Source organism: Melopsittacus undulatus, chromosome 6, assembly GCF_012275295.1.
Source record: "Melopsittacus undulatus isolate bMelUnd1 chromosome 6, bMelUnd1.mat.Z, whole genome shotgun sequence".
NCBI classification, from domain to species: domain Eukaryota; kingdom Metazoa; phylum Chordata; class Aves; order Psittaciformes; family Psittaculidae; genus Melopsittacus; species Melopsittacus undulatus.
In genome coordinates, this window is record NC_047532.1 from 50,131,444 (window position 1) to 50,157,401 (window position 25,958).

Sequence of the window (25,958 nt, forward strand, 5' to 3'; positions counted from 1 at the left end):
CTTCTCTTGCAACCCAGCAACCCTACTGCTCACAGTGCCCACTTGAATGGGGAGTAAGGGAGGGAGGAAGAAACAAGGGCTTTAACTAAACCTCCCTTAATCTACCTAAGTCTCCTGCTGAAGCAGCTCAGGACTGTAGTGTGTTCCCCCTATTCAGAAGGCAAAAAATCAATCCAATTAAGATTCACCAGGCTAGGATTTTCATGGTTTAGTGTGAGGTGTCCCTGCCCATGTCAGGGGGGTTGGAACTAAATGATATTAAGGTCCTTTCCAACCCTAACTGTTCTACGATTCTGTGATTTATCAGGCCTGAAGAATCTGAACTGAGGAAGAAATCAGTAGCCAGGCCTGCCCTCTGCCACCTTTAACCCTCTCTCTTTCCTCACAGGCTACTGCCTTGTCCCATAACAGTGATGTTAACTGTGACAAATCTAACTCAGTGAAGTGGGTGATTTTTCTCTTGTTAGAGAATCTCATCAAATCTCAGTCTCTACCAATGTCCTCACAGGGGACATGTGAAAGCAAGGGAATAGGGAGGGGAAAGGAAAGAGAGACAGGACACAACACCTCACCAGGAAAGGAGAGGTGGGTCAACACTACCCAGATCTATGGAAGAAGACTGGAATCTACCAGGCAAGCTCAGAAAAAAATTAAAGTCAATTAAGAGTTTCTGATGGAAAAACTTATTTCGTGAATTTGCTGAAGATGCAAAGAATTGTTACATTGGCTCCCTGGGGCATCTTTGTTCCGTGTATATCCTAATGATCTGGACTCTGGTCTTTGGCTGGCATCCTCTAAATGCTGCTGTGATACCAAAGCCCATAGTAACCCTTAGGGATACAAAAGCAGTGAGAACTCTGCATGTAGCTTTGGCTATTTAGCTCCAAATAATCCTTTTCCTTCTCCAGACAAGAAGAAGGAACCCTTTGGATCAAATTCTCAAGATGAGAGCACTTTGGCATATCCTGAAAAAGGAACAGTGAGAGCACAAATATTCTAGACAGGAATTTATCTCCCAGAGAATTAAGAGGCCAGGCTAAAGTAAAAACGTTCACTGGTAATTGAAGCAAGGGGAAACACTTTGTTCAGCATGCTTCTGACAAAGCACAAGTAATTCAGCCTGCCTTAAAGCAGTCTCCTTTCCTGTGCTTTAGCTCTTGGCACACCTCTTTTTAATTGAGTACTTTTAAGATTTCATTTAGCATCTCTGTTTTATTGGGTGGAGTAATATTTTATTTCACTTCTGTAATACCAAATAGGTTCATTGTTCTAAGAACCAAAAACAACAATTAGACGTAAGTAGTACTTTGAAAATCTGTGGACTGAATTTACAGCGACAGATCTTAATCTCTGCTTAATTTCCTTTATATGTTTTCAAAGGACACTACTTTCATGTAACAAAAATGTCATTGTCACTCTGTACCACTCTTCCAGAAAATCAAAGCTCTGGTGAGAATGTTTGTTTTGGCCATGAAACCTACTGTGGCACACAGAATTCACAACAGTGGTCCAAGTACTCAGGTTTTCTGATAAAATACAGACCTAGGGACATCTTTCTTTTCAAGCATCAAGAAACTGTATCTCCCTGGCTACCCTTAGCACAATACCAAAGGCTGTATTGTATGCTGTAGATTTAATACAGACATGACGGAGCTGTCAACAAATGTTTGAAAATATGAGAACTACAGAAGTGCTGGTCATCAACTCAACACAATTAAGCTTCTGAAATTTTTTTCTCCACTGATACATAGCCGAATCACTCCCTCCCTGCATAACTTTTCTCTCCTGACCTTGCAATTTGCACTTTCAAATTCACAGAAGATTTAGGAATAGAATCATAGAATCACAGGTTAGGGTTGGAAAGGACATTAAGATCACGTGGTTCCAACCCCCCTGCCATGGGTAGGGACACCTCACACTAAACCATGTCACCCAAGGCTTCATCCAACCTGGCCTTGAACACTGCCAGGGATGGAGCATTCACAACCTCCCTGGGCAACCCATTCCACTGCCTCACCACCCTAACAGTAAAGAATTTCTTCCTTATATCCAATCTAAACCTCCCGTTTAAGTTTTAACCCATTACCCCTTGTCCTGTCACTACAGTCCCTAATGAATAGCCCCTTCCCAGCATCCCTGTAGGCCCCCTTCAGACCCTGAAAGGCTGCTCTGAGGTCTCCACGCAGCCTTCTCCAGGCTGAACAACCCCAACTTTCTCAACCTGTCTTCATATGGGAGGTGCTCCAGGCCCCTGATCATCCTCGTGGCCCTCCTCTGGACTTCTTATAACAGTTCCACGTCCTTTTTATGTTGAGGACACCAGAACTGCACACAATACTCCAAGTGAGGTCTCATGAGAGCAGAGTAGAGGGGCAGGATCACCTCCTTTGACCTGCTGGTCACGTTCCTCTTGATGCAGCCCAGGATACGGTTGGCTTTCTGGGCTGTGAGTGCACACTGCAGCTGGCTCATGTTCATTTTCTCATTGACTAACACCCCCAAGTCCTTCTCCGCAGGACTACCATGAATTTTCTTTGTGCCCAACCTGTAGCTGTGCCTGGGATTGCTCCCACCCAGGTGTAGGACCTTGCACTTGGCATGGTTAAACTTCATGAGGTTGGCATCAGCCCACCTCACAAGCATGTCAAGGTCCCTCTGGATGGCATTTCTTCCCTCTAGCGTATCAACAGAACCACACAGCTTGGTGTCATCGGCAAACTTGCTGAGGGCACACTCAATTCCACTGTCCATGTCAGCGACAAAGATATTAAACAAGACCGGTCCCAACACCGATCCCTGAAGGACACCACTCATTACTGGTCTCCAGCTGGACATTGAACCATTGACCACAACTCTTCACATGCAACCATCCAGCCAGTTCTTTATCCACCGAGTGGTCCACCTATCAAATTGATGACACTCCAATTTAGAGACAAGGATGTCATGTGGGACAGTGTCGAACGCTCTGCGCAAGTCCAGGTAGATAACGTCAACTGCTCTGCTCCTGTCCATCACTTTTTGAGCCCCATCATAGAAGGCCACCAAATTGGTCAGGCAGGATTTCCCCTTAGTGAAGCCATGTTGGCTGTCACCAAGCACCTTGTTGTTTTTCATGTGCCCCAACATGCCTTCCAGGAGAATCCGCTCCAAGATTTTGCCAGGCGCAGAGGTGAGACTGACTGGTCTGTAATTCCCCGGGTCATCCATTTTCCCCTTCTTGAAAATGAGGGTTATATTTCCCTTTTTCCAGTCATCGGGAACCTCACCTGACTGCCATGATTTTTCAAATATAATGGACAGTGGCTTTGCAACTTCATTTACCAGCTCCTTCAGGACCCACGGATGGATTTCACCAGGTCCCACGGACTTGTGTACGTTCAGGTTTTTTAGATGGTCTTGAACCAGGTCCTCTTGTTTATCAATCCAGGGAAAGGAAAGCTTTTTAGAATAATTTGCCTACTCAGATTAAAATAATCTGCAAGCCTTTCACACAGAAACACATTTCAAATCCTTGCAAATTACAACTTCCTCATATCCATAACAGCAACATCAAAGAAAATACTTACCTGCCTTTTATTATCCATTTAAAATGTATTAAAAATCTTACGGCATTCTAAAAACCTCACAGGACCTCGATTTACAAGCTCTCAATTACAGAAATTCAGAAAAAAGACCTTGTATGAGCCAGAACCTTGAAGAACTGTAATGCTTGCATACCACTAATTTTTAGATTGCTTTCAAAGACTTTAACTCAGCTCTACAACAGAACATTTATTTCCCTGTGGCTGAGCTGCGAAAAAGCCTCATAAAATGGAAACAAGGACTTGGAATCTTATGTTTATTTCTCCTTTTTTTTCTAACTGTACTTACAAATGGCTTAGTAACACACAATGGCTTAATTTACAACTTTTATAACGATGGCCACAGCGTAACACAGCAACTGTAGAGCAGATATGCTTAGTTTGAATTGAGAATCATTTGGGTCTTTACCTGTTCTGATTTAAGCAAAGTTCTCATAACAAGATGTTCTGTAAAAAGAAAAGTAGGGGAACAGCAAAAAACATCCCCACTCATCTTCCCTACGTCCCTCCTACAAATGACAGCTTTTTATTTATCCAAATGATTTATCTTCTGGTACTTTGGTTAATCCAGTACATCCTAAAATGTTGTCTCAAACCCCATCGCATGTGCTCAGTAACTGGCTTACCGATACATCTCTTGTGAAACACACTCAAAAAGCTCCTCAGCAGTGAATTTCATACTATTGTTTACCTAAAACAAAGAACGAAGAATTAACATAGTAATTTACCAAGTATCACATATAAATTAAAATTATACAACTGGTGTTAACAGGTATGGTTAACTTATTACCTAACAGGCTCTCAAGTTGAGACACTACATTAAAAAGTCCTGTTATGTATTATAAAATCTGATATTACAAACATAATTACATATAATGGATGTGATAGATATTACTCCAGCTCCATTTTATAACTATTTCTGCAGGAATCTAAAAGACCTTAATTAAATAATTCTTGTTCCCTTCCTAATTTACCCTGTAGCACATTAAGTAAATTCTGAGTTGTATTAATTCCATAAATATAAGTAGAGGCCCAAACCCCAGATATATTTTCCTGTACAGGAGAGGACCACAAATATGAATACAAAATATACTGAATAGAAAAATACCTCTATTCTACTGCAAACATTCATTTCAATTTCTCTTAAAATCTTTAAGCACAGATTAGTTAAAACTTCATGAATAATTCGTAATTTCAATTTATCTTTTTTCCTCTGAACTGCAGCCAATATTCTCCACAGAACTACTTAATGCAATGTGCTCTCTCTCTCCTTGAAATGACTAGATTAGGGATGTTTTGGTGACTTCAGCTTCAAGGTTTTTTATTCTCAACAGTGAGTCAATCAGAAGAAACAAGTGCTCAGATAATCACACAAGCAACTCAAGTACCAGTAGAGATTTGAATACCTTTTGGTGCCAACCAAAAAATGTGTTTTTATGTCCAATGCCTAATAAATTACAGCAAATCTTCAAAATTCTGGCTTAGTGGAAACACAAGGATGAGACACACAAGCTCATAACTACTTTAAATAAAAAACTGTAACTTAAGTGTATCTGACAAAACTTTAAGAAAACTTCATACCTCATTGCTTATAAGGAAGTCATACAGGGCCCAAATATCTTGGAAACTACTGGTTGGGGTCAGAATTCTGAAAAATAAAAGGTTTGGGATATAGTATAAGTATAAAAGAGTTCTATGGCAGAGGTAAAAACAGTCAGAAATGCTTCATGGGAAAAAAAAAGAACCCGTATTACTTTATTTAAAGAAAAAGTAAATTATGATCATTGAAGAATTTTCCCTTCCACCTATCCCTTTCCATTCCTCTAAAAGAATTAAATGAGCTTATTGTATCTGTGAGGACTTTCTATGAGGGTTCTTTCTAATTAAAAATTCAACAGACGTTTTTATGAGCAATTTCTCTATACAGACAGGAAGAAAACCAGCAATAATTAAAAGCCCTTTGTTTCACATAAGCAAAGCCTGCTGTATTGATGTGGAACAACAGAAAAGTGGCATGGAATACAAAACTTTCCCACACTAGCTAAAGCTTTAACTCATTCCCTCCAGTATTCTGATGTGCAGCTCAAATGCTACAATTTATATACCAGTTTTGCTACTTCTAATAATAACCAATTCCTGCCCACTGAGAGGTGAAAATGGGACTTGACAGTTGAAAGAGGTGTCTTTATGAAGAAGCCAGTATCATGTGAAATACTGCTATTTCACTTAGCCACAAATGCACACAGCAGTCAGTGACATCTCAGCCTTCCCCAGAACTCGGTCCTTGTTCACCATGTTAAAGCTGAGACACCACCCAAAGAAAAAAGCATCAGCTCTGGTGTCTCTGTAAGGTGTTGTGAAGTTCTGAGACATGTACACCCTTTTCTGCAAGGCTCCAAAAGTGACCCAATAAGGAAATTATTCTCTCAAGAATTAATTATCTCAATCTATTTAAGCAGATGTGATTCACTTATACCTCAGCATAACTTCATTTGCATTCACTAGGAAAAAAAGAACCCTTGTAAACATTGCAAAATGTACATTAGAATCTATATTAAAAATATGTAACACTTTACATATATTAAAAATACTGATAAAATTTTGCCTTAAGTTTTAAGTAAGTAATTAAAGATTAAGAAAATTACTGGATTTGGATTGGGGGGGTGTGTGTGTGAGGGGAATAATCTAATAATCTTTTTGGGAAGCTCTATTTACTTTCCCATGGGAAAGTGCCTACACTCTCCCTACCCTCCCCTTTACAAACTATAAGCCTTCATAAATGAATCAATTACGAATTGGAAAACAAAACAAAATGCAAACAAACCCACACAATAAAAACCCAACATAACCCCCCACAAAACTACAGAAGAAGTTAAAAATCACAGTTAAAAAAGAAAAAGGCACAGTCTTTTAAAAGGCTGGAAGACTGTGACACACAACAGGATTTATCTTAAGTAGTAAGTTGACTGCTTATTTTCATCATGATTTTACATAGGAGTCACTGTTACAAAAATCAGTCCCACATTCTTTCCCCTTCGTAAGAATATGTACTTAGAACTTTTTTTCTTAAACTAAAACACTTAACCTGCCAACTAAAAATCAGCAAGAGAACCAACTGGCCACTTTTCCTACAAATACCTCAAAGCCTTCAACAGCTGCCTCAGTGAGAAAGCCATCAACTTTGACAGCTTAAAACCCCAGCAGAGACAATCTGGCAAATATCCTTTGAAACACTGGGAATCTTGGCAGCTTGAACTGCCTCACAGCTAAGATTCCCACTGACCAGCTCCATGTAGCCATTAGCCAGCAACCGTGTCTGTATGCGACAATACATCAGCTTTAGCTATCAGACCATTCATCTGCAACATAAATGAGTATACCTAAGCCTGGGAAAGCAGGATTGCTATTGCTGATGATTTTTGTGCCACTATCTCATGCCCTACATTTTATGAAAAACGAGGAAAACTTGCATGCTTGTTTTAATAAAACTGAATGCAGAACTATACAGAACATTAAAGGTAAGATATTACTTTACTGACCCTCATTACATATTGCTACACAATATGCAAGGACAAAATATGTTCATCACTGTATTTTTCCTGATGTGCACATACGCAAGTTTGCTGGATATGTAAGGGTGCTGCCACAGTTGAGCTGCTGCTGGGAAACCGAGCCAGGTTAAGTTTTTTATAGGAAGGATGGAGAGTGGGGAATGGGCAGCTGGTGAGAGAAGGACCTGTATTAACTATGGGCTTCTGGATTTTGTTGACGAAAAACATACATGCAAGCTACAAAAAGGTGAGGGAAGAGACTGAGCGCAAAGGCAGGATTAAATGGTGCTACCTTTCTCTTTGACTATAGGGCATCTCCACATGACTACTTCTCTGTTCACCTGACTTCTAACCTTCCAGTAGAGAGAAGTGGCTAGAAACTTCAAGTTTCACTCCATAGTTCTTAGCAAGGCTACATTTAAAGAAAACTAATTTGAAAGCAATTTTCAAAGCAATATTAGACTATAAATCAAAGGTCATATTTAGACCCCTGGTTTTGCACACATCTTTATATGTACTGTATCAAAGCAGCCAACATGCTATCTACATGTTCTTTCCCTTAACACCATGAAAACACCAGCACCGCACATGCTCTATTTGATCTTTTTTCTCTGAAGGGAGCACTTTTCAACAATTACTAGAGAACCGGAATCTTGACACCAGTTAGGATGTGGCAGACTTAAAAATTATTCCATTGAATTTTCCTAAACAATTCACCTTAGATACTCAATAAGGTATCCTTCACCACTCTTCTTGTTCATTTTTCGTCAGGCCATCAAATTGAAAAATCATACTTATTTTTGTACTGATGATCAAAGCATATTAGCAAGCAGCTAACATTATTGGTTTAGCTCACTGTAAGTTAGCAGACCTCAGGGATGTACAAACCAGCTGTGCTTCTGGTTCTTTGGTAAACGAACAAACAAAAAGTGAAGTAAAATAAGCATACAAGTAACAATGTTACAACCTGTAACTTATTTCATGGTGTTTGCCGGGATTATGAGAACAATTGCTTCTGCGCTTGTAACATAAAATGAGAAGTTGGACATTTGACTCAAAGTGTTCCAATATCTTCAAATAAAAGACATGCTGTTTTCAAGGCAGAACCATTACTACACATGGAGTACTGAAAAGAAGCTGGTTGAACTAAAAGCTTGCATCATAACTTCCCCCACAAATTCTTAACAGGTCAGCATTCATAAAACATGCTTATTGCCGTTTTCTACTACATAGGAAGTGGAAGACAAACTCCACTCTTCAAATATTTTTTTCTGTAGAAATCTGCAATACATTTCTGTCTGCAAAGAAATGATTTCACACCACTACTGCTGTCTACCGGTTTTAATCATTTTGTGTTCCTTTCTTCTCCTGTAGCCACCATTCTGTGTTATGGAAAATAGAAATTTTAAGAGATTATGTACATTGGGAAATCCGGACACGCTTGCATGCACATCAACTCTGCATTCACCACGTTAAATCAAGTTGATCTCATTTTCACCAAAGTTTCTGAGTGAAATTAAGTCTGCCTCAGCTATAGAACTATGACTAAAGAACACCCTCTAATAATACGTGAAGCAAATGGGCTCTTAGTATATATTTCTAATGAGTAATGTAAATCTCAGTATTGTGACCACGGCAATATTAGCCACTGATTTTTCTTCTCTCAAAACATGACATCAAAAGGATTTCAAAAGCAGAGAGTGGAAATCCACTGAATCACTTTGCCTATCCTATCAGCACATCCATGCAAAAAAAAGCCCTACAAAATGGCACTGTATTATGTACTTCAACTCTGATTTAATTCAAACACCATGCACTGAGCAGGTGTGTTGGCAAGGGTGCTGGATGACATGAAATCTGGATTGCCGCTAAAATGCAATCTGTTGCTCAAGCTAAAACCTATAGCATGGTTCCAAGCAGTTTTCTTAAAGTCTTTAGCAAAGTGTATTGAAGAGCATGTCACAGAAAGACACAAAAAGTTACTATGGGTATCAATAGCTACACAACACAGCTTAGGTATTGTTCTTGAGACAGAAGGGACAATGGACAGAGTCAGGCTTAATCACTTCTACCTCATAAGCAGTAGAACTTTCCAAACCACTCAGAATGGTTCTTTATCTACTGTCCTGTTACTAATTGGATACCAAATGCATGTATGGAGCGTAATATATGATGAAAAATGGAAATTAATAGGAAATAGCTCATACCATGATTCCTCACTTATGCATTGAGAAGATCTGGGAAACAAACAAGGCTTATTCAGAAAGGATCAAAAAAAATTACTTCTAAAATAGAAGAGAAAAAAAACCCCTCAACTTGCAAGACAATCTGGCAGTGAAAGCAGGTTAGCCTGCCAGCTGCTCACAAACACTAAAATCCTGGGCAATGACAAGTAAAGCATACGGATAAAAGTCCTATGAGACTATGTGGTAATCACAAATCTGGGCAAACCCCTGTACCTCAGCATCTGTCACTGAGCCATTCCTCTTTAACAGTTCTATGTAATTGCCTGTGGCGTAAGACTGGTAAGACTGTCATAAAGCATTAACCAATTCAACAAATCCACGTAGATAATCAAAAAGGCATATGGCCTAACTGCATAAAAGTCAACTTAACCTGTTAAAAACCCCATTTAACCTCACTGTCAGAATATCAGGAAGCAAAAAAGATGAGAAATGGAAAACCAAACTTCTATGTAGCTTACTAACAAATTCTCATTACACTGCACTGCAGTAAGGGACTCAAACTGGTGTTACAATGATCAATACATGTCAGAGTTTTTTTTCCCAACATCAGCCTATTGGGGAATAAGGGATTTTTTTCCAAAATGAAGTCAAGCTCATGCTTTCTTCTACTGTGGAAGTACTTTAGATGTCAGATCCTAGTGCTGCTTTGTCTAGATGCCTGTTCTCTAGCTTTACAAGGTCAGAAAGGACCGTAGCTTTTATAACACTAACTCATTTATTCAAATTTTTCTGCTTTCTGGTATGGTTTAAAGGCAACAAGGCTTAAGCAACTGCCACAGCATCATCTCTGCCCTGCACCTTGCTAAGTGCTGGCCAATTTCAGCTGTATTTGATAGAGGCAGAGTACTTGAAACTTTTATACTTCTTACAGCTTTCATTAAAATAGGAGGAAGTGTGAAAGACAAAGTTTGGCCTTGGCAGCAGAGAAGGCTGCAGGCAAGATCAAATATAAAAGGAGATGGCAAAGAATCCATGTAGGAAAGGAAATGATAGAACTAGGAGAAAACCTTTTGTCAGACATGATAATTAAACTAAAGAATACAATACTACTGAAAGATGAGCTCTGAAACTTCTATTACTGATGTAAATTAGTTGATTTCTTAGTAACTAAGAGGATGTTTCTTTATCAGTGCTGACACCTGGGGAGGGACATTTCTACACACAACACTTCTCCACAAGATGTTTTACAGCTCATCTAACCATAAACCTGCCCTCAGGGGTGCCAGTCTGTGTGGTTAAAAAGCTCCAGGGATGCTGTAAAACCTCCTCTCGCTCACAATTCAGGAGTTACAAAAATTATGTTAAACATCTTGTTCAGGGATCAGAAGATAGCTGATGAGTAGGTAGCACTGTTAGCCGTATCTACCCCGAAGAAAAGGAAGAGGGAACCATGCTCCATGTTGTAGTCAATGCAGTAGTTCCAACAGTCAATTTCCCATTCACAACAAATTGTTTACTACGGGACACTGCACAAAGCCCAGTGCTTTGAGGTTGAAATTTACACGTGAAGTAATTTAACTGTTCTCCTTTAGCAGCTCAAGAACATTTCAGGTTTCACCTAAGTAAATAAAAAAATAAAAATCAAGCAAATACTGATAGGAAAGTCTAATACTTTTTGAACTAGGAGTTAAACTCCATTTTATTTCCAGAAGGAGACTGCATGTGGAAGTAGAGATCTTAATCTAGATTTAATGATAGAAATTACTGAATGCCATGGCAGTCTGAGAGAAAGAAGACAATTCTCTAACTAGACACTATGAAAATAAAATCCTAGTTCCTTTATTGATCACCTGAATAAACAAAGAGGAAACAGCTTCTCTGCATCTGCAGAATTCTGTTTTTAAATTAGCAAAACTGTAAAACTGATTTTAAATTATTTAATCCCAAAATACTTGATTTAGTGATCAGTTCTGGTACAGTAATGCTTTCCTGCACTACTGAGATCTTAAAGCATAGTTTTAATACAGCACCAGCTGTACTGGTACAAATATTTATAAATATTGTATCTAAGAATACATGCTGTAAATTGTGATTTTAAAGTTGGCGTGTGAACAAAATCATTTCTGTCAGCAGATGAAAAAACCAAACTATAAATAGCTATCAATTCACCAAAGAATAAACTTTCTTTTTCTTTTCTGCTAACAAGGATTTCTTATCTAAAAGTAACTTGGCCAGGAAACATGATGACACATAAAATTCCCTAGGGGTGCACCCAAACCTTTCAATCAGAAGTTATATTTACCCAAGGGAAGAAGGAGGCTGGTTATACACAGCTCATAACCACACTTGTTATTGTCTTCATTTTATTAATAATGTAAATAATGTAAAACATATATGGCATGCAGTATTCTGCAGTATAAATACCATTCTGCTACCAATAGTGTTAAAGGAAGAAGCAAAGATAATCGTATAAAAAAATATAAAAATAGGGTAAGATGCAAAAAGCCATTAATATGACTTCTTCCACAAAATAGCTTTTTAAAATTATTATTTTATTTTTTTACTATCGATGTTTGTCATAAACAGTCTCTGACAGAGGCTCAATGACCAGATTTGTCATAAACATGTCTCTGGCCATGAAAAATTGCTGTAGTAGTTTTACTGGCAGTACCACTAATGTAGGTTTGTTGGTTTGTTTTTTTTAATGAGGAAAAGTGTTATTAGAAACATTTATCTCAAAAAGTGTGATTGTGCTTTTCTGTTTTTAACAATCTGGAAATCTGAATTTTTAATACAGTTGCACTTTCAATGTAACTTAATTGTAAAACTTCCAAACTTTCACAAATCAGTTTCTCTCTCCTTTGTTCTGGGCAGCAAGGAATAGAAGGTAGAACAAAACCCAGTTTATTTTATCACCAAAAGCTGTATTACCTCCAAATACTCCAGCCATAACTTCTTCACTACTTTTCCTGCAGATACCTCCTTTTCTCCAATCATATCATTAGACTGACTATAAGCCTCTGGAAGGTATTTTTTCAAAACTCAAGAAAAATAAATATACTGTAAGTTCAGTTTTAGAAATGCTGAGTAACTTAGGCAAAATGAGCCTCACCCTTCCTTTTGGGAATGTCAGACTTGTTTAAATACTCTGTAATATACACAAACCTACAATGATTCATAAATTTTTTCGTCGGAAAACCTACCCAGAAGTCTCTCAGCTAAATATCTACACTCAAGACTAAACCAGAAGGGTACATGTTAGTGTCTCTCAGAATTCCTTGCTCCACGATGCCACCTACTGCAAATCTCCGGAACAAACTCGAGGCAGGCATTTCCAAATGCAACCGTGCAGGAAAATTATTCCACTCTGAGAATCCTCCTTGAGGCCTAAATAATGCATTTCAGTTTACGGGTACAAAAGAAAATCTCTTGAGTATTAAAGGAAACTTTAAAGCTATTTCATCAATGTTACTGAGTGTCATGGGAATCACATGGAACAGAAAACGGCCTCTCCACTACAAATAATGTCACTTGACAGAATCCCATTTAGCTTTGATCCAGATATTCTAATGGCTCTTTATCAATAATGTATATCTTTTGTACAATAAATTTCTCTGATATTTTTACTTTTGCAGAACTCTTGCTTAAGGGGAAATACAGGAGGTAAGCAGCTTTCACCAAAAAGAAATACAAAATGTCTTCTGGTATTGCCACCATTTCTCCTTGAAAGGATTTATCCCACTATTAGTGCACTGTGCAGAAAATAATCAGACCTAGAACACAGGCTATAATGCTACTGATGCAGGGATGGTCTTTTTTGCTTTTTTTTATTACTGAAAGTCATGTAACCACACAGAGTAAATTATAGTTCGGCATCAAAAGATTTTCGTGACTTTTATGACTTTAAGTGACTCTTACTATCACTAGGTGCTATGAGGAGCTTAAATGCTTACCTACTAATTCCTTCACGGATATCATTCACAGCTGACATTAGTTTCTGCAGACCTAAAAGAGCTTCTTCAAATGAAGACTTTGCAGTCACAGTTACCATGCCAGGGCCCAATTTTTGGAAAATTTCAATACTAATATTAAAAGAAACAAAGAAGAGACATTAAAAAGCTGTTAATAAAAACTATAAAATACAGAGAAATCCAGTATCTACTGCATGCACCGTATTTTGACTATTAAAAAAAAAAACAGCCCAAGGTCAAATGTAAATCTATAATAAAACCACATTATCTAAAATAAAATAGTCGTATAATAAATGGTAGAAAGATCACACCCTACAATTGTACTTCTCTGTTTAAAATTTTCCTTGGCAACTATATTCTGCAACAATATTTTATCTTTGACTTATCACTAAACCTCACTTCAGAATGAAAGTCTTCAGGCACAACCTGCACACAACTCACTTTGCCTCTCTTAGAAGAGAAGTGTTAGGTTAAAGCAGTAATGTTTCCATCAGTTTTTCAAGCAGCTTCATTTTCCAGATCTACTGGAATGGTCTTGACACCTTCCCTGCAATGGCTGCACTGGGAAAATGAGCTCCAGTGCACTCATGAAGAATTATCCCCACAGGTGCAAGGTAAGTAGTACTTTCTTGACATGAGCAGGAAGAGTGTGAAGTGACCTCTGATTCTAAAATTTTATCCTCTTTGCACAGTATGGTCCTTAACAGGTAGAAAGAGCCAACAGTTCAGTTGCCTTTCCATTAGAAAGTGGTACACTTGAAACAGCTGTTCCTCAATGCCTGTATGAAGTTCACAGTATTCCAGTAGTAGACCACATTAAGACAGCTCTCTGCCACACAGCTGACCCAAACACCACATCAAGCTGACATCAATTCAGATTTATCTGCACTGGTGTAAACCAAGATGCTGGTGCAACTGTACAGTACATTCAAATGCCAGTGTAGAGATGGCATTGGTAGAGTTATTATCACTGTTTATTAGGCAAGTCTGTAACAGACCACTAAATACGGAGCTCCTCTGTGAACCCAGACCCTCCTTCAAAAATATTTCAGATTAAGACTACAAAAACAAAACAGTATCTGTTCAGATTTTGTGAGAGTATCCAAAAGTATGGCATCTCAGTGACTTTCAAGCAGATTTTTCAAAAATAACCAAAATAAAAATAATAGCAAATCATCTAGAGTTTAATTTCCTGCAATTTCAAGTTTATATGAGAAAGGAAATTCATCACTAGATTCTGCATGGGGATTTTATAGAGTGAAAGATTTTGCTTAACAAAAAAATATACTGTATTTCAAATCGATTAGGTTTTTTTTTAAAAGTAAACTATTTTGCATAAGCTACTCTACCTAGACAGAACTTGGACAGAAAATAACCACAAGAAAAACTTAGAGCTTGAATGCCTCTTTATCAATAAAGATGAGATTTCCACAGATGTATCCCATCTGGGGCTCTTACAGTTTTCAACGCCATTCTCTCAGGCAACTTACTTCAGCCACTGTCCAGAAAAAGAGCAGTAGACTAGACAAATCACTGGCTGTATCCACATAACAATTTGCATACTCCTAACTCCTTTGTGTGACAAGATGTGTGATTGATTTATTTATTTTTTACAATTTTGGTTACTTACATTACTAACAGCAATTTTTCTGAAACAGGGGGAAAAAAAAAAGGCAATTTCCAAAGTGTGCTTTTTTGAAAATTATCTAAAATTATATAGAAGTTTTAACTTCTCTAGCATAACGTACCTGTACAAGTTTATTGTGTTCCATACACCTTCAAGGACTGACCAGATTTCCTGGTGCCTGCTTTCCTGAGACACATGAAAGCTTGGATTTAACTTTTTTTCTTCAGAGCTTTGCAGATTTGGTGCCATTGCTTCCATTTTTTCACATACAGCATTTTCTGAAAGAACCATGTCTTCTGATAAATTCTGCTCCCTGTTTGACCTCACCTTATAAAACAGTTTAGCAAATAAATAATGAATGCATTTGGCTCCCAGTTTAAGAGAACTTGAACACTTCTACATCTTTTTTAAAGCAGTGCTCAAAAAAGCAAGACTGAACTCTTCTCGGCATAACCATCTTTTAGCTATGCCAAGAATATATGGTCTCTGTATCTAAAGCGTCTTTCGGTCTTTCACTAAGCCCTTCTTCTATACGTACATATTGGTAATTATATAGATAGGTAACTGAAACAAAGGGAAACCCTATGCCAAAGGTTCCCAGGCATGAGAAGCAGACATAAAGAAGAACTGCTTCTTACTCTGCTCTGTATCACACATTTTCCTCTGCAACAGCACAAAGTATTTACAATATGTTATCATTTGGTAAACTGGTTCAGAAAATTTGTCCAGCTTAAACAAATCTGGCAAAACCTAGTCTGTATAAGAGCAGTTCTCTGTGAAGTCAAACAGTTGCCAGGACAAGGACAGGATGAAACCAGTTTTCAGACAGAAAGCATGCTTCATATAGCAGCACAGTTCACAGAACTGCGGATTAAGTGACTGACTGCAATGCACACTGAAGTTACAGTACAGTAGGCAAGCACGACACCCCAGATCATCCTTCATCTCTTTGATCACCTTCTTCCTTTCCCTTGCAGCTTTCTCCAAAACTTAAAAGAACTTCTTATGATATTCTGAGCTGTATTCTTTCCCATATACAGGAATATTTCAAGTCAACCGTGCTCATTATCCCATTTTCATGACATTACATATGGAACTAACAAAACCAAGTAACCACAAACCAAGACACCAAAATTTGTTCCACATCAACTTAGAGATCAGCTGGAAAATATACTTCTCAGAACACAAGGTGTCAGGACACCCCCACACTGACTATCACAAAGTACATCATCGAACAAGTCTTTTCTTCATGTGTAGCACCAGAGCTACCAAGACAACAAAAGCTGAAATAGCAGACTAGGAACATATACTAGGAATAAGAGTATTGGACCAATATCAGAACTAGAAACAACAATTTTAATCTTAAACATCCTTTTCCATCAGCTACAAATGCAATAGAAAACTAACATTTTTCCTGAAAACAGGTAAATTATGTTTTTCAGTCACACTCCCAATATTAACACATTTATATTAGGGGGGAAAAAGCCAAACCAGAAAGTCTACCAAACATATACATAAAGGCAGGTATTTTCTATATTAAAAAGTTAAATTTGGGGTCTACAGTGAAAACACTCTAAAAACAGTATTTCCTGCAATGATTTGTTGAAATTATGGAAATAATTTAGAAATCTAAGCCAGGTTTATAATACAAACATAGAGCAACTTGAAGATGTTAGCTGAACAAATACTACAGCTCACCTTACCTCTGTAAGTGTTTGGTATAGCTTATTCACTTCAGCATAAGCTTGAGGAAGTACACCATTATAGTCTGACCTTGAACTGAAAGCATGGAGTAATTTTTTGGATTCCTGGAGCAAGATACACACTGTTGAAGGGTCAACTGGTTTACCTGGTATTTAGACATTATTATGGGGAGTAAAAAAAAAAAGGCATATTTAATAATCAAATAGCTGAACTGAAGCATATAAAAAGTCTTGAAAATAGCTTAAGTATTACATAAAACATTCTCAAGAGAAATATGTGAAACATATCACTTCTTAATCAAGTCTTCACCATTTATCCCCAGATCTGGCAACAGGATCAACTGCCATACCTGAAATAATTCTGCAGAACATATCCCAACAGTAGTGTCCCAAAAAAGTTATGTCTGTACAAAGTAAATTCTTAAAGATATCTTTAAATAAATGAAAGGGTTTGTTTCAGGGTTTTTTTGTTGGCTATTTTTGAAAACAAGCCTCCGTACCCTCATATACCATATTTAAGCAGTCGTTATTTCTCCATAATTTACTTGGCAAATGCAGATCATTTTGCCACATATAACATTGTGGCAAAGGAGAAAGATTATTTGCTGTTTAAAAATAGTTTAGAGACATTGGTTACCATTAATATTCACTAAATATTTATCCCCCAATTTTTGCAGGTACATAACAGATGGTTGAAATAAATTCTCACATGCCCAATAATGTCCATACAGGCCAAAGTCAACAAGAAACCCACAAACAGGTCATATTTGGACCATCTGGGACCAGAGCCTAGATACACCTGAATTTGGCATAAGCTCTCTCTCTTTTTCTGTTTTAACACAATTCATAGCTCATCAATTTCAATTTAATCCTGGCTTTAAGGCTACAAAAACAATGGTGGGATTTTGTCACCCATCCAGGGAATAAATTGTGGATCAACAGAAAAGCAGATGGGACTGCCCAAGGCATGGCTCCATTTGGACAGTCTTAAATTGGAAAAAAAAAAAATTACTATTTTAACATCCAGAAGTAGATACTTTGAAAAGACACATACTTCTGTACTTACTAAAACCAGAACAGTGTGACTTTTCTATAAATTCCCAATTAACATTCTCAGAGATTCTTACCTGTACAAAGGTGTCTATAGAGACATTCAACGGTTGAAAGCAAACTCCTTGGCACAATATGACCAAAAACAGCCATCCAGTGTTTTCTGTAACACTTCAGCAGGTTTTCTAATGTCCATGGCGGCTTCAGATACAGTATCTGAAAGATAATACGTTATAAATTCAAAGGCTGATTTTGATATAGACATAATCCTATACATTGCACAGCTGCTCTGTTCTTCAATAATATTATGATTTATGCTTGCTGTAGTAGAATTTCAGTGATTCCTCAGAAATATGCTATATTCAAATTTAACAAGTTTATTATTAGAAAAGATTTGATTCAGCAGCAGCATGGATTAAACAGTAATGCTCATGTAGAAGTATTTAGTGTACAACCATTTTCATGATTTTTGGTTCCCCTTTCCTCAAAAGCTCCAAATATTCCTTCAGATACTGGAAGGCTGCTCTGAGGTCTCCACGCAGCCTGTTCTTCAGGCTGAACAGCCCCAACTTTCTCAGCTTATCTTCATCCAGGAGGTGCTCCAGTCCCCGGATCATCCTCGTGGCCCTCCTCTGGACTTGTTCCAACAGTACCATGTCCTTTTTATGTTGAGGACACCAGAACTGCACACAATACTCCAAGTGAGGTCTCACAAGAGCAAAGAGGGACATGATCACCTCCTTTAACCTGCTGGTCAGGGTCCTTTTCATGCAGACCAGGATACGGTTGGCTTTCTGAGCTGCGAGCACACATTGCAGCCAGCTCATATTCATTTTCTCATTGACCAACACTCCCAAGTCCTTCTCCACAGGGCTGCTCTGAATCTCTTCTCTGCCCAACCTGTAGCTGTGCCTGGTATTGCTCTGATGCAGAGCAATCCAACCCATTATCTGCATTGTAACCAGTTTTGCTGTGAACAATTTTATCTACGGGGTATCTAAATATACACATTTCAAGGAAGAAGTGCCTGAAACAACAGTGCCTCAATATTATATAAAATATGATGGAATTTCTTGAAGGACATATTTACAATGCAGTGATTTACCATACTAAAAAAGCCGAAAAAGAAATCTAATGCAACTAATAAAAACACTTCTGAAAATTCACACTGAACAGCCACCATCTCCATTATAATATTATTAAAAGACTATTATACTCTGCAGTCATTACTGGTCAAATAGAATAATCTTGTTACAGAATGAAATAGTAAAACTGAGCACAGAGCTGTTCGCTATCACTAAACTGGTATGTTAGTGAGCTAGACAATTTAACTGTTTGGCTTGGTAAGGGTATTAATATAGTTAAAATGCCAATGACACTCAAACCTCTTAATACTTAATATAGTAAGATGATGTAAGAAACCACCTCCATCCATAGGTTTCCAAATGCGATTTTCATTTCAGTCTCCAGAATACAAGATAAAGCTTCTCCTAAGTTTTTTTCAAGGTCTGGAAGTATATCTGGGCATTCTGTAGTAAGACTAGCATCACCTCTTCCTGTTTTCTTGATTTCTGTATCTGTCAAATCAATGATAATAGAAGGTACTTATTGCAACTGTTTCTATATCTAATTTATGTTGATAGTACATAAATAACTTATACCCATAAAGGCAGACTACACTTCATTTTATAAAGCAGATGGTCTACATCTAATTAAGTTTCAAGTATTTCCAGTTATACCCACCTGTACTGTGGGCATTTTTAATTATGAGCTACTAACCAAGAAGATTAATTTCCCAATAGCTTTATTCATTTGTGAGATTACTCTGCATTTTTTTCCTTAAATAACCCCACTGGCTGTATGTAGTCAAAGTTATCAGTGAGTATAAGATCACTTCTTAATACTGTATCTGGATTTCTGTCTTTGGAAAAATGAACAGGCAATCCAAGGAATCAAGCTCTGCTGTTGGAGGTAAAGATATTATTACAACACACATGGAGTGATCTTAGCATATTGAATTTTATGACCACTAGGAATAGGACCCAAATTTGTTCAGCTGCAAAAACCTCTCTTCAGATCTAAAAAGTTCAGGATACCTTTTAAATTACTATGAATACAGGAAATTCATGCTGTTTTTTCTGTGAACCAAAAGTACATTCTATCTGAATTTCCCAGAACACAAGAAACAGATGTGTTAATAAAGGTCTCCAACTTTCAGAAAATAATTTATCTTTGAAAACCAAAATCTGCCCCAAAGAAAAAGTATTACTAAGATTCAAAGTATATAAAAACTGGTTACAGTAGAGACTGTTCTCCCTCATCTGCACTGATTATTATGTGTCTCAAAAACCAGTATATGCATACATTCACATTAAACAAACTTACCACATTTTGGCTGTTGCAACTGAAAACAGTTCTGCTGCATGTTTACGTTCAGATTCTGTAGAACAGTAACCAAATCAGCTTTGCAGAAGGCTTTGACATCACTCACAATGGCTTTACTACATAAATTTTTATCCTCCCTAGGAGAAGAGAATTAATTGTTGACATAACTATGACGTTACATTAAAAGAAGCACACTGAAAAGATTGTCTCTGGTAAGCTTATTTTGTGAGTATTATATACAAAGCTTTCTTTCTTAAGCAACTAGAAGCAGTTAAAAAAATTCAACCAGAAAATTAACTGAAGCATCTGTTCTGAGAAAAAAAAAGTAGAATACTGAAAAATGTTTCCGGCTTTATACTGCTTTAATAAAAAAACCAGCTATAAATACTACAGCAATGATGCCGAGTTGCTATGATCTCTGAATGCAAACAAGGCAATAATTCTAAGACAGTAATATCTTACACGATTGCTACATTAAAGTCTCGTTTTCAACACTATTTTTTTACTGTTCTACTAGTTGAATCATTGTTCCAGACGCCACTCTGAAGTATACGCTGCTCCAGCAGTACTACTACAAAGATGAAGTATAAAGTTGGATCCTAGTACTTTCTCAAAAATTCCTACTGCTTACATTCACAAAACGTATTTTCAGATGAAAAGTACATCTGAGGTCACCTTTTGGTCTTTACTCAGAGAAACCTAAACCATTATCAACAGCCCTGCCAAAACTGTGAATGAGATAGCATTTTCACCAGCAACCTGATCCACATGTCAACTTAAATTGATGCAATGTCTTAACCCTATTTACTGAAACTATGCAGGAAATGGTTCTAGCAAAGAATAAAGTAAACTCTTTACAGTACCAGTCAAGAGAATATTAGCCCTTTAAAAACTAGCTTCATGTGACTTGTATAAAATTGATAATCAATACTCAGAAGTCAGCTGTTACTCTCACAAAACAAGAACAGAGGCCATCTTCCCTCTTTCTAAGATTAACGCTTGACAATGGTTATCATTGTTTCTAAACCGGTAAGCAGGAACAAAGTATCTAACTGCATTTCAATCATGAGCAGAAATACTTTTTTCTCATTTTGTAACTCCAGTAGTATTCCTATAAGAAATTGGAATAAAATCTGAGAAAGCTATGCTTTATAAAGATCTAAAATTGAATACTGAATAAACTTAATTCAATTTCAGGCCTCAAGCATGTGTAGCTGATTAAGTCTACAATCTTTCTTTTTATTATATCCTTCTACTCCAGCTTTAAAGAGGGTGATTGCTCTTCAAAAACCTTACTTTAGAAACAGCTCTTCATTTTAAGATATGATTTGAAAATAGTGTATTTGGCATGAGACTAGCTTCCACCTCATGACAGACCTAAAACCACACAGGAACTCACGTGCAGAGTATGACAACAGCTTGAGGAAAGAGGTTCTGATACTGAAGACAACATTGTAAAACACGATCGTCATTGTTCTCATCACTCAGGCCATCTGCAAATTTAGTCAAAAATGAGCTGAATGTTCAGGAGTAACTCAACATAAGAAATTCTTCAGTGTAGTCACAGTACTGTTTATAAATTTAATAGCCCCCAAAAAGGACAGAGAAGTGTAATCTAAACATAAATCTAAGCTTTGAAATATTAGGTACTACTCCACTCAAAAATGCTACATTTTGCCAGAAAAGGTCACGTGAGCCACATGTAATTTAAGCATGTTAGATTTTGTGATGACTGAGTCAAGAAAAAGCACACAACATATCCTTAGCTCATAAATTAACAGTAATTAGATGAATTTTCATTAAGTAATCTCTTAGTAACCAACAAGTATGGCTAGAAGTGAAAAACAGCTAATAAACCAATAATGAACAAAGCACTATTGTAAATAAGGTATTTGCACGCTATAGCCCTGAATATGCTCTGAAGGCTTCTGTAAGCTATTCCCTAATTTTAGTTAGCAAACTGCAGAGTGAAGATTGTATTAAACTCAAAATTTAGTGCTAAGGTTCACACCAAGCAAACTACAATGATAAGTACCAAAACAAATCAATTGCACATATATTACATATTTTTTGAGAAGCAAGCTGCATGGATTGTCCCCACAATTTTGAATCTTGGTTTTTGAGACACATATAGATGAACTGGACTGCAGGGATAGCTTTGTCCCGAACATGCTGCAGCATTTTCCCCTTCTTCAAGTTGTCCAGCTCTTGTAGAACAACCCAGGGAATTATTAATGCAAGTCTGCCAACACCTGGAAGTAAAAAAAAATAAAAAAATAACAAGAATACAACCAAGAGTCACTCAAATTACTACAGATAAGCAGATAATTTTTAGTTCAAACACTGTATTTCCGTAAGTTCACACTTTTTTGGCCAGTAGTTTTCATATTCCATGCTTGGGAGTATTTAGCATTAAAAAAAAAACAACTGAGAAACACCAGGTTCCCTCTTTCCAATTTAACCTCAAACTGGCACTACATTGGTTACATATAAAAAATTGTAACAAAAGGAAGACATGATTTTAATCAACAGACTGCTTTAATAACAGTATGTAGCAATATTATACAGCATATTTGCAACAATTATCACCTTGTCACAAATTAGCTGTAAAATGGTAAAACAAGCTGACAGCAGCTGAAGTAACAGGTTCAAAATACCTGAATGACCATGAGAGTCAATGTATCAAAACAATCATCAGATAAAAGGAGCAACAGTTTTTTCTAGTTTGCCAACCAGCATTCCTAAAACAGGAACAGGCAGTATGAATATTGGACCATGGCTGCATTTGTATGTAAGTGTGGTCTGAATTTTAAAACCATTATATATAAAATACACTGTGTATCAGAAATTTAATGACTGATTTAATGACTGTTCTATTGGTCCATTTAGGAAAAAAACTGCTTTCCTTCTCATTCACAATAAGAATATCATCTTGAAAAAATATGCTAGTATCCATCTGCTTTGTAATAGAAAGGTCAGGAATCAGCAACCTCTTGAATATAATGGGTCTTGTGCAGGACCAGAAACTGGGAGCTGCAATAGTCTAAAAAACACGTTCCAGTGTACACAATGCAATGCTCTTCCTAATATGGGAAAGAGAAATACAGTATGATACAGTCTTGAAAATTACTCAGGCTCTTATTAACGTTATTTTCCAGGTGGCCAGAATAAGTGTACTCATTAACTGAAATTATCAAAGAACCTTACATACTCGGATAGATGCCAAATAATGTCTACCAACAACTGCCATGCAGGATCCTAATCCTGCTAACATTAAATTACTAAAAGCTTCACAACCTAGTAAAGCCAACATTACAGCCAGGGTCTGCAATTTGAACTCCTGAGAAATTGCTCACACATTTTGTGAATTCTGTGATCTTCACCAAGGCAAAAAAATAAAAAAAAAAAAAAAAAGCTGACTGCTTATCAGATTTTAAATGTTCACAGATTTGTAGGAAATTAAAAAAAAAAAAAAAGTAGGAAATATGATTACCACCAGTGGACTAAATGCTTAAAAGCATGTTTTTACAATAGGCAAGACTTACTTACCTCTAAGAATTCACACATGTTCATGGGAACACTGACCATGATTCTCTATAGGTATGTAGATATAAGGATAGTAGGTTCTATTTTCATAGCTGAACTTGAGAAGCAGCTTATCTGGGTTCACAGAATCTGCCTCTTAAGTGTGAGCTTTCTGTCTCTGTATGAAACCTGCTGCCTTTTTAAGGAGCCCAAGTTAGTTTTTCTTCGCATAGCCCGAAGTTCTTACAACATCTCTATTTTCTTAAAATGACATATTGATCACCGTATACTCACATACCTGGTATATTCTCACATTTCAGGGATCTGACAAACTCAAGGTGACTAATCATTATATTTGTGTCAATTACCACTAGTATGTTCAGACCATAAGTAGAAGTCTCTGGGGGAAAAAAGAAAAAAAAAGTTGAGGAAAAAAGAAAAATCACTTGTGCACTCTCTATTCAGAACATCAGCTACTTGCAAATAGATACCAAAGAACATCAACCTATGACATACCAGCAGAAATATTTAAATCCTGCTCTGGATGATCTATTTCCATACTCGTAAGTTCTCCACAAGTCTCTACTACAGGCAGCATCATCCTCTTCTGAACACGGGCAACATGCAAATCTTCAACTATCTGCATCTACAATGAAAACAATCTGCATCAATTTTAAGTAATCCCCAAAAAGATACTTTCAAATGAATGCTGTTAACACTGACTAAAAATGAAGCATGAATAATTTGAAATTGGTACAGCAAATGTAAAGCCATGAGAACTTACTGCATATTCTCTGCTATAAGCAGCCTAGAAAAGATATCCAAAATACAGCCTCAAAGGAAGATTTATTTATGACATTTGTACCTAGTACCTCAAAACTTCTTTTCATTTTTTCCTCATAGAGTTTCCTGACTGGCATTTCTTAGAAAATATAACCTTCAAGTTGGAAAAGAGAAGATGGAAAATGACATAGATGCAAGTAACTATGTTGCTGCCCTACATTGCAGAGAGTAATAGAAAGCCAATCTTCCATCTCTGAAAGTTCCTGATGAGCAATACTTCAGCAAGTTCATTTAGTATTTGAAAAAAATGGTCCACATTTTTTGAGGTACAGATCATAACACAACAATGCAAAATACTAGCAAAGTTCAGGGAATTTTCCAGCTATACAACCTCAGTGCCTTGAGTTTTTAATGCAACAAAGAAGTGTTAAAGTATTGCTAACCTCTTGGTCTGTTTCAGGGATCTGACTGTCTTGAAGAGGTGGAAAGACTTCAGCGCTCTGTAGGAATTGAAAAAAAAATAAAATACCAACACCACAAAATATCAAGGAAGACTGAAGAACACATAGTGTCTATGTCAAAGAGTTTTGAAATACAGCTCTTGAGAGTTAAGTACAGCACTAACCTTTTGGACAGGCTTTGTGTCCTCACCTTCTTGGTAGGTGTCAGATGTGCATGGGACTTCAAAATTCGAGAAACAAGTAGGAATGGAAGTAGAACATTTATCAGTCCTCTAGAGAACAATGAATATTCCCAAGTGAATTGAAGAGGTAACATAAAACATATTTTCAATATCCATGATGAAGCATCTACAGCATCCTTTCAAAAGGGCTTAGAATCTACAGTATTTTTCAAAATGGCTTTTATTTTCAAATATAGTGGATTACACTGTAAGCCTTTTTTTTCCAATCTCTTGTGGGTTTGTGACTATGATATTCTGGCTCTAGGCAAGACAATTCTTGCTCTGGGCAAGACAAGACAGACACAGATTTAAAACAGTGATTTAAGCAAAGGGTCACTAAAATGATTAAAGGACGGAGGCATGTCATACAAGATTCTGAAAGGGCTGGTACTGTTTTGCCTAGAGAAGGGAGAGGCTTACCAATGTTTATAAACATCTGATGTAAGGATGTAGACTCTTAGCAGTGCCCAGTGCCAGAAGAGGCAATGAGCACAAACTGAAACACAGCAAATTCCATCTGAACATTAAAACCTCCATTTATTTCAGTAAAACTGCTTAAGCAAGTTTCCCAGCAAGGTTGTGGAGTCTCCATCCTTAGAGATATTCAAAACCTCATGGGACAGTCCTGGCAACTTGCTCTAGAAGACCCTGCTTCAGCAAGGGGGCTGAAGTAGATGATCTCCAGAGGAGCCTTCCAACCTCAATGATTCCATTATTCTGTATGTCATTACCATCTTTGTGTACAGACAAAATGATCACAATACCTTAACGTGAACTGAAATCAAGAACAAGAAAAAGTAACCATGCTCAAGATAAATTTAAGGTCCAGAGTCAAACACAAGCTAGAACACAGAAATAAATCAATCACAGCCAAACATGAAGTTCTGCAGGAAACACACAAATTTAGTCCTAGA

The 25,958-nt window shown here is 37.1% G+C and overlaps 1 protein-coding gene across 4 annotated transcripts in view; it reads right to left on the reverse strand.

Moving 5' to 3' along the window:
• SWT1 (SWT1 RNA endoribonuclease homolog) overlaps window positions 1-25,958 on the reverse strand; it is a 37,172-nt gene that overhangs the window by 3,704 nt on the left and 7,510 nt on the right. For 3 of the 4 annotated variants that reach the window (XM_031046706.2, XM_034063600.1, XM_034063601.1), the window contains 14 exons: window positions 24,988-25,095; window positions 24,806-24,862; window positions 24,096-24,225; window positions 23,878-23,979; window positions 22,118-22,306; window positions 21,454-21,547; window positions 20,055-20,191; window positions 19,095-19,246; window positions 17,747-17,885; window positions 16,620-16,765; window positions 15,038-15,243; window positions 13,272-13,400; window positions 5,163-5,229; window positions 4,208-4,272 (listed from right to left, as the gene is read on the reverse strand). In XM_031046706.2, coding sequence (XP_030902566.2) covers window positions 4,208-4,272; window positions 5,163-5,229; window positions 13,272-13,400; window positions 15,038-15,243; window positions 16,620-16,765; window positions 17,747-17,885; window positions 19,095-19,246; window positions 20,055-20,191; window positions 21,454-21,547; window positions 22,118-22,306; window positions 23,878-23,979; window positions 24,096-24,225; window positions 24,806-24,862; window positions 24,988-25,095 — 1,721 coding nt within the window. Of the gene's footprint in view, window positions 1-4,207; window positions 4,273-5,162; window positions 5,230-13,271; window positions 13,401-15,037; window positions 15,244-16,619; window positions 16,766-17,746; window positions 17,886-19,094; window positions 19,247-20,054; window positions 20,192-21,453; window positions 21,548-22,117; window positions 22,307-23,877; window positions 23,980-24,095; window positions 24,226-24,805; window positions 24,863-24,987; window positions 25,096-25,958 lie in introns of those variants that run through there. The other variant, XR_004549667.1, reaches the window with a different exon arrangement.